A 15,918-nucleotide genomic window follows, 5' to 3' on the forward strand; every position below is an offset into this window, starting at 1 on the left:
TCTACACTACTCATGACATTATGATGCCATTTGCAATGGGAGCTATATTGCCTGTAGGCGATTGGGTTACTACTCCACACTATGGTGGAATTGTTTACTACTACTGTAGGCTGGCTTATACTGTGTGCTCTCTATACTAAGAACTCCGGCTGAGCGATGAGCTGCAGCTACAGCTACAATGCAAAAACCTCATATCAAGCTGATATACACCCAGTGTTACTCCATATCACTACCATCAAACCAATTGTTCATTCCTGAACATACCAAACCACACCTCACAGCCAACTGCTTCACCAAATCGTCCACTCCCAGCCTCTTGTGAGGGCATTAACAGTGAACACCCCAGCCTGCAGTACAGAACAAGACAATTCCGTATTGAGTCACAATACCTAACCCAGCCGCTGCATTCAATCACCATTGAGCCACGGAAGCAACAATAGAGACCCACCCAAGAACAAAGACCAATGTATTGATACCTTTGTTACTACGGGGCCCCAGTTTCAAGGTGGACCCTGTCACAGAGGTAGATCCAGCCTCCGGGATTCTGATTGGCCAAGCCAGATCTATAAGGCTCAGTGACTGCTATATTGGCGGCTGGTGCACTGGGGCACGCAGTCAGATCTGTCATGGGTAGTTCGCAGTCAGATGTGATTTTGGGGATATCGGCTTAACGATGCTAAATGATGGCTTCAGTAGATTATATGCTTTGTGGAATTGCGCATGCAAAGATAATTCGAATATAGGCATGATTAGGTTCGTTGGATAGAGCTCTGTCTGCTCAATCGCTCATCTTCAGGATAGACCGAAATGATCGTCAGGGCCGCAGTAACGGCCACTAAAAGGCATCATATAGGAAACTTCGAAGAGCTCGACAGAGCATCCTGAGTGAATTCCTCTCCTCCAATTCGAACAATGAAGTTCTGCTCATGGACCATACCCTATGTAGAGCTCTATGCCAGCCCCTCTATTAATCGTATGTTGTTAAATAGACAATGGTCCCCCCGAACACCAGACGACCTAGTCGAATATCTTCCTCTTCTCTTCCTCTTGCGAGTTCTCCACCCAGTTCATCTGCTTCGTGCATAGTCTATCTGTCATTTCGTGCTTTTCTTCGTTTGAATTCGTTCGTGGATAGTATCAATCTTCAATTGCGTGCCAGGTTCAAAGCTTCGTTTCTCTCATCCGGTCTTTCGGAAAAGGCTTCCCTTCTGTTGATCGTTCTCAATCAAGAAATTGAGCTGCGTGGCTGTCTCAAGGCTTCGCTGTTCTAATAAATTCTTTCGGAAAAGACTTCTCTTATCTAAATCGTTCTCAGTCAAGACAACGACATAATCATCTCTCACAATGGCTATCCTCTCTACTGAAAGCACCAATGCTTTCCAGGACATGTTGAAACAGAACTATGCAACGAGTTAGTATACATCCGCAGTCGGGATCAAGAAACTGACAAGAACCAGTGCAAGCTTCGTTTCAAGAATCGGTTCAATCTACCTACCGTGAGGCTTGCCAAGCCCAAGCCGACTCAGGCGACTTCACTTCTTTCCATCCTGAGCAGCAAGACTGGTCGTGGGACAATCTGCCGCACATCCTTTATCAGCTCAAGCCTACTGGCCCCAAGAGCAAGATCGAGCCTTCAGATATGCCCTACCCCATTAACGGAAAGGTCCTGCGCGATATTCCCGTCTTGCCTGATCACATCGCCTCCGATGTGGACGAGTTCCGCGTGGAAGCTTGGATGCGTCTTGATAGACGGATCCGCCTCAGCGATATCACCGATCGCATGAGTCCGGAGTTCCGTATTGCGCCTAACGCACTGCAGCAGCGCGGCGGACGGTTCAGACAGGCGTTCGGCATGTTGGCCTGGGATTCAGGCAATAAGTTGAGTCGTGAGCTTGAGTCTAAATTGATGCAGACCTTGATGGAGCACGGCATTGACCCTAACCTTAATACCACTCGAGGACTTACTCCCGGCTTGATCATTCCAGCCCTGGGTGAAGCTGGCGGACGGATCCCTCTCCCACCTACCTACACATTGGAGAAGCGCAAGAAGCGCAAGCGTTGTATGCGGGCTACTGGGCCCAAGAAACCTAAGAAGATGCCCAAGGCACAAGAGCAGATGCTTGTCAATACAGCAAAAGAAGCTCTGCGAGTATTTCAGAATGTCGGACCAGCCCCATCTCAGAATGGAATCGACAGCGGAGTTCCTACCAACTCTCAGATCAAACAGCTTATGATGCCCGGTGAAAGTGTGTTCGCCGTTGAGATGCCTGCCCCCGACACAATTCCCGTCCCAGTTACCGCTATTGTTCCTGATGTGGACGAATCGAATGTCAAGGAGGACTGGCCAATGCTTGATGCAGTCCAGGTCGAGCCACTATACAAGCTTGTCCCCGCCGAACAGCACTTTGATCAGCCAACTGGGCCACTGCCCGTGTTCCGGGGTGAGGTCCCGGACATGGAACTTCCTGGCAACGTGTGCCCGATGGACCTTGACATGACCTTGGGTGCGAAAAACCCATGGAGCGACGGTTACCAAGTCCTGGAGACGGTTGGCCATTGGACGAAGGTCGAGGTAAAGTCAACCAACGGCCTGAAGCCAGGAAAGTCGGGCAATCAAACACTCTTCAACCCATATGAAGAGATGCAGCTCCCGACTCCAACCACGGCGCCGTGTTGTGCGGGCATCAAGGCAAGGCAGCCAACAGGCGGGCTGTTCCTGATGAAGCCGCCTCTGGCCCTGGATGCATTGCCGAACCCTTACCAGGTCGCTTTGTTCAACCATTGCCTCCGGGAGTTGAATGTCGGGGAACGTTATGTCTTCAACCTGCCATTTTTTGGCCCGTGAACAAGCTTCACATTATCGGTCATGACTTGGGCCGTTCGATTTGATTGTTTCTGCGGTCGTCTGATGCTTTTAGTTGAGTTGTTGTTCTGTATTTTTTATTTCCTTTGCCTTTTCTTTCCTTTTACTTTTCTTTCTTTTTTCCTTTCTTTTTTCCCTCTCTTTTCGTTTTCATTTCTTTTTTCTGTTTCAATTTCCAATATGGAGAATTCTGGTCTTGTTCAACAGCGAATGAGAGAGGTCAAGATAAAATTGGGCGCCAAGATGACTGCCGCGGTTGGTTTGGCTTTGATTTCAATCTTTATTTGTTCTTGCAGTATTTGTTGCGCGCAGCCGGAAAGGAGTTAACATGAAGCGAATACCCTCGGTGTACTGTTAATTGATGTTTACTAGGCAGTCAGCCAATTTAAAATGCTTCTTCATGAAAACAAGCTTGCGATCGCATTAGCCTCACATCATGTTCAGATGATGCTGCCTGATAGCTTCGTATCACGGAGAATATGTGGGCCTGGAAGCTTCCTGCCAAGATTAATCTTCATGATAGAAATACCCCCAGCCGAATCTGCATGGCCTCATCCATATGATGCATCCAAATGGTCTGAGGGATCGGCGGGTTCCGCATACACGGCGATATCTCTCCGACGTCAGGCTCGTGCGGAGTGAGTTGCACGGGGTCTCGCCATTACGGAGTGGTCACTTCCTAATTTCAGATATCAGATAGTTCTTCATTTCAACTTCATTTCCACATCATCTCCACTTTTATACTTCTATACTTCTCCTGCTGAGGGCCCAGATTAGTCATTCTCTTCTTGGTGGGGTGATCGACCGACCGCCTTGGCTGCCGGCAGAAACAACTGAAATCATTATCTCCGCCTTATTAGACGCGTTGTTCCTGTAGCCTCGTCGCCTCGTTGTTGCGCGCTTCTCTGCGCGTGCCTTTGTTTTGAATTTCTACTTATCTAGAAGCTATTCTTTCGCTCGCTCATCTTTTCTTACTCTTCAATTTAGCGATCATTTGTGTGGCTGGTGAAGTGACCAAGCACCGGAGATGCTATATCCGCCCGGCCGTTTTGAGACTTTACTCAGGCACCGGAAATGGTTTTTTAAGAGTGCTGGAGTATTCTGGAAATCCCACCACCGCTAATATTTAAAGCCAGCTTGGCTGGCCCATTGAAATGGAGCCTGGCGGAGATCCTCTCGATTGGACGGTCGATGAGGTGGTGCAATTCCTGTGTCGAAATCCCCAGACACCCTGGTCTCGGTCATCATCGCGTGCTCCACGACCGGACCCTGTCACATTTGAAGCTACGCTTCGGGAGAATGAAATTACTGGCGAGGTGCTGCTGCATGATGTAGACAAAGAGACTTTACGGGAAGACCTTGGCGTGAGAGCTCTTGGTCATCGTAGCTCTATACTCATGGCAATCCGCTATCTCCAGCGAAAGAGTCTCAAGTTCCAGGAATCCAGAAATTTAGGCAGTTTGTCTGAAGATCACGTCGACTATGCGAGCCCGGTTGTTCCTCGACTAGACACTTCAGTGTACCGTTTGCCCTCGTCCCAAAATGTGACACCACAACGAGCGCCTCACCAAAGTCCTCGTCTTCAGACTCCTTCCTTCAAGGTCCCGCCGCAGCAGCCTTCCGGAGATCGCCCCAAAGCTGATTTTGAACGTAGGGCTGATCCTGTGGAGCATCGCAATGCAACCGAGGCTGCAAGCCGTCCTGCTACTGTTCAGCGAATTGAGGAAAACACCCCGTCAACTCCAGAACAACCACCTGAAAGACGCATTCGGCCTGGGGAGGATTTGATTGTCGATGCTCATGGCAAGAAACGAAGAAAGCTCAATCTCAGTGCCTTGGCTCAGGATGAGTCTGACTATAATGTCCCAAAACAGACAAGCAGACATAAAAGTCCCAAAGAGTGGTACATGGGTCCGGAAGAGCTGAATGTATCCAGGCTATTCTATGCTTCTGACTCAGACTATGACCCAGAAGAGAGTGACCGGACCTTCTCAATGATCGGCTCCAGACTTCCAGATGGCCAGCGCAGATTCGTGAACCAGAGACTTCTCTATCTCCTCAAGCAGCGGCCTGTCAAGTTAAGCTCCACCCAGTCAGCTTTGGTTCCCTATCGAGACTTGACCAAGCAAAAGAGTAAACCGTCGAAGAAGGAAGTAGTCATAGGCCCTAGCAGCCCAAGGGCTTGCACTTTGTATACTGTGCATAATGGCAGAGTCACAGTCTCCAAAGACGAACTACAGAAGTGGCCGCAATTGGTTCAGTCGGAGAAGGCCGACAACGGAGGCGCAAAGGACCATGACCCCTTTGCCTACTTGTTACAAAAGTACCCCGCACAGGACGATAATGATGATGGCCTTGATACCCTTCCGCTATATGGAGACTCAGGATCAGAGGGGGAGTACGATGACGACACATGGCAGGAGATTGAGGATGAACGCCAGGAACCATTGCCGCGGCAAACAATCCTTACATCTGCTGAAATCAAAGCTATCATTGCTAGTTGCATTTCAGAATATGAGAACAAGTGGCTGCAAGATGGAAAGAAAAAAGAAGAGCCAAAGGCACGGAGAATTTGGTTATCTTCCAGGAGAGGTAAAACCACTAATAAACAAATCAAGACATTCACACGCGATATCAATCTTCTGGAACGACGTCTGGGTGTATTCACGAAAGCGATAGAGGAAGGTGAATATGCATCCCGAAAAGAGCTACAAGTACAGTGCCGAAGCCTGGAGAACACCGTCATCAACATCCAGAAGCAGAAGTGGCTTATATCCGTTCTTGAACTCGAGAAGTGTCCTCCCAAGATGGCTTTCCCTGTGAGGCCTTTGCCTCCTAAACGGCAAAGCATTGGCGAGGATGAAGAGTCACTCGGCTCGGAAACCGATAATGGCCCTTTTGATGACGACTCACTTGAGGACTTCATTGAGGATGACGACTCTGTCGTCGATCTCGTCGAAGATGACGTTTTCCGCCAAAGCCCTACTCCTTCGTCGGACGACGATGATATTATTAGTCCTTCTGGACGAAGGCGAAAACTCAGGGCTAGGGCACATCCTTTCGTCGTGTCCAGTTCTCCCTCCCCTCCGCCAATTCCTGAAGGCCCAATAGAAACTATTGATCTGACCGGCGATGATCCACTGTCTGAAGAGGATGACTTTACCGTCGAGACGCCCCCACTGAACCCAGCGCGACAGACGCCGCAATCTGAACATGTCTTGTCAAGAGAGATATCTCCTGCACCAAAGCTTCCTCCTAAAGTGTATGTCGAGATACCGAATGTCGCGATACCGAAAACCGAAGTACCGTCACCACCGAAACAAGACGGCACCGCACAGTCTGCAAATTCTGCGAGGCCTCAAATAGATATAGTAGTGGACCTACCCGAAATCAACGATTTTGACAAACTGAAAGGTATTGCTTGGAGGCTCCTGGAAGAGCGTCGTGACTGTTGCAGACTCCTGGCAAAGTTGATAGCATCACTGGCAGATGAAGAACGACAGAGATTGACTAGGATGGTTCCGACATATGACGTAGAACGCCTGCAACACCTCACAAACAATGCTTTGAACAGACTGTCTAGAGGCAAGGACACATTGCCTCATTCGAAACCTGATGAGGCTAGTTTTGTCTTGCGCACGGCATCACTCTTTATTTCATGGATAAACTGCGCTCATTATCTCGTGAAGGGCTTCCCAAAAGCCCATGTTTGGGAGGCAAAAGCGCGTGTCGCGGATTTTCCCGGGTTTTACAAGGAACTCTCCTGCCGCTTGGATGCGTATCAAACCTGGGATTTAAACCGGCAACAGACTGCCATGGCTGCTTTTGACTCACCCCACAAGAAAAGGAAACGTGAAGTGAAGGAGAGCCAAGCCGCAAAAATGGATCAAGAAAACGCCAAACTTCGTGTTGCTATTCAAGAGAGGTTGAGGCAGAAGCTTGAACGCAAATTGGAAAGCATGGGTGTCAGTAATACTGATGCCACTCGCCAGGCTGTCAGCTTTGGCGATCCTGTCATCTACTTGGACCCTCATATCGGACAGCGTGTCAAACCTCATCAACTGCATGGCATCCAATTTATGTGGCGAGAGCTGACTGAGGATGGTGGAAAACATCAGGGCTGTCTGCTAGCTCATACAATGGGCTTGGGTAAAACGATGCAGGTCATCTCCCTCCTTGTGACTATAGCTAATGCAGCTGCTTCTGAGAACCCATGGATAAGAAAGCAAATTCCAGATGACCTCCTTCGATCCCAGACCCTTATCCTATGTCCGTCGTCACTGATCGAGAACTGGTACGAAGAGTTCATCATGTGGACACCTAAGGATTCGGCCATCGGGCCTGTGAACAAAATCACCAGCTCGGCTTCTTTGTCGGAAAGACTGGATACTGTGGCCTCTTGGAATGAAGAAGGCGGAGTACTTCTTATCAGCTATGACATATTTCGGACATGGATTCATAATAAAGAAACAAGCAAGAGAGGCCAACCCCTTACGGAAGAGCAGCACGAGAACATCAAGAAGTGGCTTCTGGAAGGAGCCAACATCATTGTTGCTGATGAAGCTCATAAAATGAAGAATCCCATTTCTGGCATTACTCTTGCGGCCATGCAGTTCCGCTCTCAGAGTCGCATTGCATTGACGGGCTCTCCTCTTGCCAATAACCTTGTGGATTACTTTACTATGGTCAACTGGATTGCAAAAGGCTATCTGGGAGAATTTACAGAGTTCAAGGCTAACTTTGTAGAGCCAATCGAGGAGGGGCTGTACGTGGACAGCACACATAGCGAGCGGCGGCGGTCTCTTGTGAAGCTTCAGGTCCTGAACAAGATCCTTGAACCAAAGATCAACCGAGCTGATATCTCTGTCCTCGAGGGCAGCATGCCTCCCAAGGTCGAATTCGTCATTACTGTTCCGTTAACGGCTGTGCAAAAGTCCGCCTACGATCTATACGTGCAGTCAGTTCTAGAGGGCAGTGAAGACGTTAGCAGGATGAAGCTACTGTCTTGGCTAGCCGTTCTGGGTCTCTGCTGCAATCACCCGGCTTGCTTCAGAGATAAGCTACTCAGCAGAGCCAGCGAGGCCCAGAAGCTCGATAAATTACTAGACGGCGCCGCGATTGAACCAGCCCCGGGTGACGAGCCTATCACGCAGCTGGGTCTGGACGTTGAAACTCTCGTGTCCAAACAAGAGCAGCTCTTCTCCACTGTTACTGACATGGGCGCCGCAACACTATCCTGTCGAGCCGAAATTCTGAACAGGATCATCGCAGAGTCCGTCCGGGCTGGAGATAAGGTGCTTGTGTTTTCCCACAGCATACCTACACTCAACTACGTCGAGAACGATATCCTCAAGGCGTCTAATTGGAAGTATTGCCGTCTAGACGGAAGCACCCCAATTGCCAACAGACAACATGCCACCAAGCTATTCAATCAAGGGTCTGCAGAGGACGTGTACCTGATCTCCACCCGTGCTGGCGGCCTCGGCCTAAACATCTTCGGTGCCAACCGTGTCATCATCTTCGACTTCACATTCAATCCCGTCTGGGAGGAACAAGCCGTCGGACGTGCCTACCGCTTAGGCCAGAAGAAGCCCGTCTTCGTCTACCGATTCATCGCAGGCGGAACTTTCGAAGAAGTCATGTACAACAAAGCCGTCTTCAAAACCCAACTTGCCTTCCGTGTCGTCGACAAGAAAAACCCAATCCGCTTAGCCACCAGGTCCCTCGGAGAGTACCTCTTCCCGGCGAAGCAAACACCCCAACAAGACGTAACAGAGTGTCTCGGAAAAGACCCAGAAGTCCTCGACAGAATCATCCGCGCGGACGCTCAATCCGATGAAAACCAAAGACTAATCCGCAAGATCAAACTCACAGAGCTGTTCCAAAAAGACGACAACGACAAGTTGACCGAGGACGAGAAGAATGCTGCTCAGCAGCAACTCGATGACGAGCGGCTAAAACGTACCAATTACGAAGCTTATCAGAAGATGATCATCGAAAGACAAAGAATTGCCTTAGCACAGGGATCCGGGCCTTATGGCCTACCTCCACAAATGCATTTCAGCCCACTACCGTCTCAACGTCCTCCACAACCATTTACCCCTCAGCCATCGGCACCTGCACTCCAGCCCACCATCCCAGCTAGTGCACACAATGTCGGCCCTCCGGCTCTGGCCCCAGACACGAGCATCACGCAACAAGCTCCACAGACACCTGTTGCTATCCCCGGCCTAATGATGACCAGTCCTGACCTATCTCATGCTCGAAGCACTCCTGCAACGCCTGGAAATAGCACACACTCCAACACCTCTGCTCTTGCCCAAAACCCCTCTGATACAGCTACATCAGCACAACCTACTTACGGCGGCGGCGGCAGTACTACTGAGAACTCAAGCGCAATAAGAGATCACTCAGAGCCACCGCAAGATTTGCAGGACCAGAATAAGCCGAGCTGCAGGCCTCAGTGAGGATTTTCGCTACTATTATTCTTTGCACATAATATCAATCCTACACTCCGAATCGCAGCAGAAGACTACCTCATTCCTCATTACAGTACATACCTGACACCCCCTATGCAACCATCCCCCCTCCCCAACGAGGAAGAGATAGCATACCATACCATACCTCCAATTCTTGTCCCTACATGGCGTTCCCTTCAAGATTGTATTGTATTAGCGAAATGCACTTCTGCTGCGTCGGCCCTCTTTATCTTTTCTTTGTATTTTTTCTTTTTTTTTTTTTTATCTAACGTCAGTCTTTGTGTTTTGCACATAGAATTAATGAGATTTATGAATATGGATTATGATGAGTATGCTACTAGTAGTACATTTGGTGAGGATTCTAAGTGAGAACAAGTGTCATGAAAGTAAACAGGGACGTGAAGAAAGTAATGCCGGAAGGAAGAATAAACAATTATCACCACACAGAAACCGATTACAAAGCTAGAAACAAGAAAATCAACCCATATATCCCTTAGCCCACTGAAAGTATTATTTTGCACAGCTGAAACTACTTCAACAACTTCTCCAAATCCGCCACCCTCGTCGCTCTGTCATCGACCTTCTTCCTCGTCGCCGTCTCCCTGAACGCCTCGAGCATCAGCTTCCGCTTATTCTCCTGAATAGCCAGTACGCGATCCTCGATACTATCCTCCATGACGAGTCGCCATACGGTGGTTTCGCGCGTCTGACCGAGTCGGTATACACGGTCGACGGCTTGGTCTTCAATAGCGGGAGCCCACCAGCTATCACAGAGAATGGCCTGGTTAGCTGCTACGAGGTTTAATCCGACGCTGCAAACGCTCAAGCTAGCAAGGAGGACGGTGCAGGATGGGTCGGTGGAGAAGCGCAGGGTGGAGTTATCGCGGCTGATGGAGGACATTTTGCCGTCGATGCGGGCGAAGCCGATGCCGTGGCGGAGGAGGTGAGGTTCGATGAGGTTGAGGAAGGAGGTCCATTGGCTGAAGATGACGGTTTTGGTTCCGGACGCTTGACCCTGTGCTGTGAGGATTTTGATCAAGGCTTCAATCTTGCTGCTGGGATTGTCGGGGTCGGCGTCCACGGTGTCTGTGCTTTCGCCCATTTCGACGGCGGGAGAGACTAGGGTTGCGGTGTCTGGGATTTCGGCACGGCACATGGGGCATTTGTGTTGGCGTTCGATGACTTGTTCGATGCAGGATCGGTCGAAGGCGTGTGCGCAGGCGGTGATTACGGGTTGTTCGAGGTTGTCGAGGCAGATGGGGCAGGTGTCTTGGCTTTCGATGCGGATTTGGAGCATGTCTTGGAGGGCTTTGATGTTTTCGGGGGTTAGGGGGACGACTTTGTTGTTTTCGAGGAGGTCGGCGAGCTTGTCGAGTCGGTTTTTGCAGAGAGCCCAGTGGTTGCAGACTTGTCGGAGACGGAGGATTACTTCGAGGAGGTGAGAGTAATTGGTGGTGGTTTTATCTTTGGATTTGAAGTCCAGGAGCATGCCCTTGGCCTCGGATCTGCTGGTGTTAGATGTATATCAAGAAAGGTGGTTGCAATACGTACTGGAACATGTCGTATTTCTCTTGCTCGTGGGGGTGGAACTTGATGCGCAGGATGCGGGATGTGAGGGGTGGCAAACGCAGGTTCACAAAGTTCATGTCCTTCCTGCGGCGTAGGCAGATAGTTGTCATCAAGGCTTGGAGTAGAAGGCGGGAATCGGGGTCCCCGGACAACAGAGGTCGTATCAGGACACTATTGAAGACGGCCAGATCCTCGAGGCCACCAGTCAGTCTCAGAAAGCGGACCTGGGAGTAGAGGTCCTTCAGTGTGTTGACAATGGGCGTTCCCGTAAGAGTCCATCGTGAACCCGCCCTCAGGTTACAAGCTGCCAGGGCACCCTTGGACCGTGGGTTGCGAATGGTATGTCCTTCGTCTAAGACGACACGGCGCCAATGGATGGAGAAGAGGCCTTTCTTCGGTGGTGCTTTGACATTCGGGCTGTACTCCATTGCCAGGGCACCATAGCTTGTAACAACCACATCATACTGGTCAAGGTTGCTCGCTTCCTTCTTCCCCTGCCCGTGGTATATCAGCACCTTCGGGGCTTTGTCGCTATGAGTATGAACAAGCGCCTGGTTTCGCCAATTGCTCATCACACCGACTGGAGCCACGATCAGCGTGGTCCTGGAGGACTCCGGAGTCTTGGGCTGAGAATTGACCAGTAACAGTGAAAGGATTTGGATAGTCTTGCCCAGTCCCATATCATCAGCGAGTATACCACCGCTCGCAAGAGGCGGAGCCTGCGTCATAGAGTAGTTGGTAGCAATATTGGTGTACTTGTTCCCATTCTTCTTCCAGAGCTGCACGACATCATCCCCATCGCCAGGAAGACCCGGATTCTCTTTAGCAATCATCCAAGCAAGCCCTTGACGCTGATACGGAAGAAGCTCTGTCGCCAGAGCAGCCGGAGACTCCGCCATCGGCATATTCTCCAAGTCAGATTCCTTCATACCAAAGTCCTCGGCGACATGGCCGATATCGCGTGGATTGAAAGTGCTGCTCTGGCCGATAAGTTCGTCCAGGTCCTCGCCTTCAACGAGCCCTTCCCCAGTGAAGAGATTTGAATACCCCAGTGCATTCTCTCCCTGGAACTGCTTCCCTTTGCCCTTAGCAAGCGATCTAGCCTGCTTCGCTGCCTCCTTTCTCGCCTTCTCCCGCTCCTTCTCCAATTTCTTCTCATTGCGCTCATTCTGCTTGAACCCTCCGAGAGGCAGATTATCCATCTCCATCCGACTCTTCAGCGCCTGTCTGGCCTCCGGCTGACTAGTCCCGAACAGCTTCAGAACAATAGGACAATCAAAAGTGCCAATCACACCGGTCAAGACTCCATCAACGACAAGAGAACTATCATCCTACACCACCCCGAGGCAGAAACCGCACCATTAAACTTAGCCCCAAATAACTTCAAACTATACAATACAATCTAACTTAAAAACTACTTACCAAATACTTCGCCAGCTTCGCCGCCACCGTGCGCGGAATATGTCCGATCTGCTGCCCCATGACATTATCCACGCGGATCGCATTCGAATCATACGGATTCCCGGGATCGCGCACAACGCGAACATGTTCCCCGATCGTAGCATGTCCGCGATAGTACCGCACGCCGACAATCTTGGCCTTCAGGTCCCCATAGTGAATGTACGTGGAAACATCATCACCAGCATCTTGGCTTCCTTGGATGAGATCTGTTGCGTGGGCGTCGTCTTCGTCCTCGCCCGATTGGCTGAGGGGCACGAAGGACGTGTCTTGGCCGAAACGTTGGCCGGTGGTGGTGCGTGGAGTGGGATGGTGTCGCGTGTTGTTGACGGCTTCGTCGGTGGTCTGATCTACCTGCTCGAAGGAGCGTTTCCCTGGGGTGCGATCCATGATGAGGGATGGGGGTGGCGGAGATGAAGGGAGGGAATGACGAAAGTTGATAGATAGAATCGGGGATGTCACTGATAAGTTTACTCGATAAGAAGTGGAGAAACGCGCTAAATCGCGGCCCCATGTGACTTGGGTGGATACTACTCTATACTTTAAGTGACTGGCAGTTGCTTCGTTCATTGTAGGACATTATTGAGAAGATATATTCTATTGTCTGATTTACCCCCTGAATTTCTGCAGCGTAAGTTTTAGTGCATATCTACCATTCTATATACGACAACGCTAGCCATGCAACTAACCGCACCTTAATTTTAAGTCCCGATGCCAAGATGGTCTGAGGTGCGACACACACAATACATTTACAGAAGCGATTGTTTACTCTTTGAACGAGTCACGAGTGTTCACTCGATCAACATCATACGGATTTCCCTCGTACACAGACTCTGCCTTTGCAGAGCCCGGTCGACGCGACCCTTGCGACGCTATCGAACGGGTCCGGGCGGCGTCTTCGGCTGTCACAGCAGGGAGATCACCGAGTCGCGACTTCTCCCCGAGTGTGGACGAAGAGGCCTGAACCGGCGATACTTCTGTCTCTTTCTCTTCGGTCTCTTTTTCAGTAATATCCTTCTCCGGCTCCGGCTGACGGTTGTCTCGCGTGCTTTGCTCCATCAGTCTCCTCATAAAGGCATCCGACTGCGCCGAATATTTGCACCGGGTTCGGATCGCCGGACCGTATTTATAGAACAAGAAGGGAAACGGCACGCACGCCAGTGCCAGGAATGCAGGAATGCTGGAGGCCCAATGGACCCCAAGGTTGTGGTACATGTAGGTCGTGAAGAGCGGAAAGACGGCGCCAAAGATTGAGCGCAGAACGGAATTGGCGGCTAACACCGAGGCGGCGAAGATAGTGTAGGCATCGATCAGGTAATTCATCAAACTGAGGAAGACCAGCACCATGCCGAACCCGAAAGGCACGCAGGCCGCGATACTCGCCATGAAGTGGATCGAAGGGTAATTTGTCCAGGCGAACCAGAAGAGGCCCAAGGGAATCATCACTGACGCAATCAGACACGGAGGGAGACGCGCTTCTGGAGGTGCAAATCCCTTGTGAGCTTCATCAGTTCTTTCGTACCGTTTGTTGTCCCAGATACTGTACAGAACTGCTATGTTCATGCCCACCATGACCCCGAGGAATGATAGACCAGAGACACCCTGGTTCCAACCGCGCAGCTCCTCGTACACAATGGGGAATGCAGCAAACATCATGTACAACGTTCCATATATGATCGCCATGTAGACGGAGAGTAGGAAGACAATCGGTTCACGGAACAGAAGAAGCCACGGCCGCGACAGTGCTGTCTTGAAGACGGTGGAATAGGGGACCTTCCCCTTCTCTGCCTCGGTCTTACTTAGATGGAGCTTCCCCGTCACCTTGGTTAGCTTCTTTGCGCGCTGCTGTAATAACACCGGGGCGTAGGTCTCCGGCACCACCAGGCTACCGATGATCCAGAGAAGACCGGAGAAAGCAGCCAGGAATCCCATCACCCACTTCCATCCCGCGTTCATCCCCAGGAAGCCTCCGCAAACCGGGCCGATGGTTGGACCCATAAACGGTGCCGCTGCGAAGATACTCATGGCCAACCCCCGCTGCTTCGCGGGGAACAGATCCGCCACCACTCCTCCGGCATTTGTCAAGGGCGACGATCCGAATGCACCGGCGAAGAAGCGTAGGATGATGAGGGTCTCGATGTTCTTGGAGCCGGTGATGCCGGCATTGAACGCCGCGAGCCCACAATAGCTGACGAAGAAGAGGTATTGCCGGCCCCAGAGCTCGCTCATGGGGGCCCAGAGCAGAGGGCCGATGGCGAAGCCCAACACGAAGAGCGAAATGCCGAGCGTGGCCACCTCAGTGCCCACATGAAAGCTTTCCATTATCTGCTCGACTCCTCCACTGTAAGCCGACGAGACCAAGGACACGGCGAGCGTAGCCCAAGCCACCGTTATCGTATACAGCCATTTGCGCCAGGCGGGGAAATTCATGGGATTCCGAGGATCGTTCGGAATCCAGGTGACGAGGTACGGGTCGTCTTCAGTGCCAGAGCCTTCCCATGGATAATCGAGGATTTCTTGGGTTAGCACGCCCTGGTCGAGCAGTAGGCGCCAGTAAGAGATGCAGTTGGGCATGGACGGCACCCCGGCAGCCGGGAGATTGTCACCAGCCATGCTTGGTGGTTCTTTTTGTTTGCAAGAAAAACGGCAGCCAGAACACGGTGGATGAATGACTCAAACCACAAACAAACAGTCACTACTCGAGCAGGGAAAACTCGAGATTATGTATCTTGGGGGCCACCTGGGACCAACCCTGTATTCATGGCCACTGACTAGTGGAAAGAAGCAAACCGGCCATGCGAAATACACCGAAGAGGCTAGTCATTGAGGAGGATTCTGCAGCCTCTAATAACGAGGGAGCTGGCGATAGAGCAGCTGATCCCAGATTGCGCAAACCCAATAACCGACCCCGATATTGGGCTCCCCATATGGGCTATGGGCGAGCACGAGCGCCGTGCATCTTCCAATCATCATGCGGAGGTGAGCCCCAGATACTACTACTAATGGGGAGCACCAGGTTCCAGTCGAGACGAGCATGACAACATTGGATGGACCGGCGAATTAGTGTGAACCGGGTTGTGTGGGATTCTTGTGCATAAGAGCTGGTCGCATAAAACATACTCAATCCGGCGATCGATTCCTGGTTTGGAGGCCCAAACATGAACGGTTCGGGCATATGGTTGGTGGAATGGCCTCAGTGCACAAGGATGCACGCTCTTGAATGCATAAGACGGAGACGGAATACGAGAGGAACCGAAGCCACGCGAGAAGGGCGGCTTTGGCCGACCGATGATGTTGAACCTTGAACGGCTTTGTGTGTCTGAAGGATGAAGAAATCTCCATCGTCCTGCCGATTATGCTGATGAATCCATTCATGGGTAGTTAGTTAGCTTGAGGGCACTCTGACCAAGCATTTCGCTTATCTGTGCATTTCATGAATAATGCAGGATAATGACGGATAATATGGAGTGTTGAGCCATGGAATGGTGAGATTAGAAGGAGGGTCCATGATGTCTCCATCTTGGTCTCTACCCCAGATGGAGACTCTTC

The 15,918-nt window shown here is 50.9% G+C and overlaps 4 protein-coding genes across 4 annotated transcripts; 2 read left to right on the plus strand and 2 right to left on the minus strand.

The window, feature by feature from the left end:
• Window positions 1-1,344: 1,344 nt before the first annotated feature.
• On the plus strand, window positions 1,345-2,866 carry BO87DRAFT_437172 (uncharacterized protein; the record flags this gene model as incomplete). The annotated part of the gene is made up of 2 exons (XM_025627853.1): window positions 1,345-1,411; window positions 1,458-2,866. 2 exons carry the CDS (start codon window positions 1,345-1,347, stop codon window positions 2,843-2,845), a joined length of 1,455 nt encoding a protein of 484 aa, XP_025479308.1. The 3' UTR covers window positions 2,846-2,866.
• An 897-nt stretch (window positions 2,867-3,763) lies between these two features.
• BO87DRAFT_360062 (putative SNF2 family helicase/ATPase) lies at window positions 3,764-9,540 on the plus strand. The gene is made up of 2 exons (XM_025621542.1): window positions 3,764-6,129; window positions 6,202-9,540. The coding sequence occupies exons 1-2, from the start codon at window positions 4,018-4,020 to the stop codon at window positions 9,328-9,330; spliced, it is 5,241 nt and encodes a 1,746-aa protein (XP_025479309.1). The 5' UTR covers window positions 3,764-4,017; the 3' UTR covers window positions 9,331-9,540.
• Window positions 9,541-9,696: 156 nt separating this feature from the next.
• On the minus strand, window positions 9,697-12,759 carry BO87DRAFT_335767 (DEAD/DEAH box helicase; the record flags this gene model as incomplete). The annotated part of the gene is made up of 3 exons (XM_025620507.1): window positions 9,697-10,847; window positions 10,894-12,242; window positions 12,334-12,759. 3 exons carry the CDS (start codon window positions 12,757-12,759, stop codon window positions 9,872-9,874), a joined length of 2,751 nt encoding a protein of 916 aa, XP_025479310.1. The 3' UTR covers window positions 9,697-9,871.
• A 201-nt stretch (window positions 12,760-12,960) lies between these two features.
• On the minus strand, window positions 12,961-15,242 carry BO87DRAFT_377076 (MFS transporter). Its single transcript, XM_025623462.1, has one exon. The coding sequence runs from the start codon at window positions 14,980-14,982 to the stop codon at window positions 13,135-13,137; it is 1,848 nt and encodes a 615-aa protein (XP_025479311.1). The 5' UTR covers window positions 14,983-15,242; the 3' UTR covers window positions 12,961-13,134.
• Between the last annotated feature and the right edge of the window lie 676 nt (window positions 15,243-15,918).

Source organism: Aspergillus neoniger, assembly GCF_003184625.1.
Source record: "Aspergillus neoniger CBS 115656 unplaced genomic scaffold BO87scaffold_18, whole genome shotgun sequence".
NCBI classification, from domain to species: Eukaryota; Fungi; Ascomycota; class Eurotiomycetes; order Eurotiales; family Aspergillaceae; genus Aspergillus; species Aspergillus neoniger.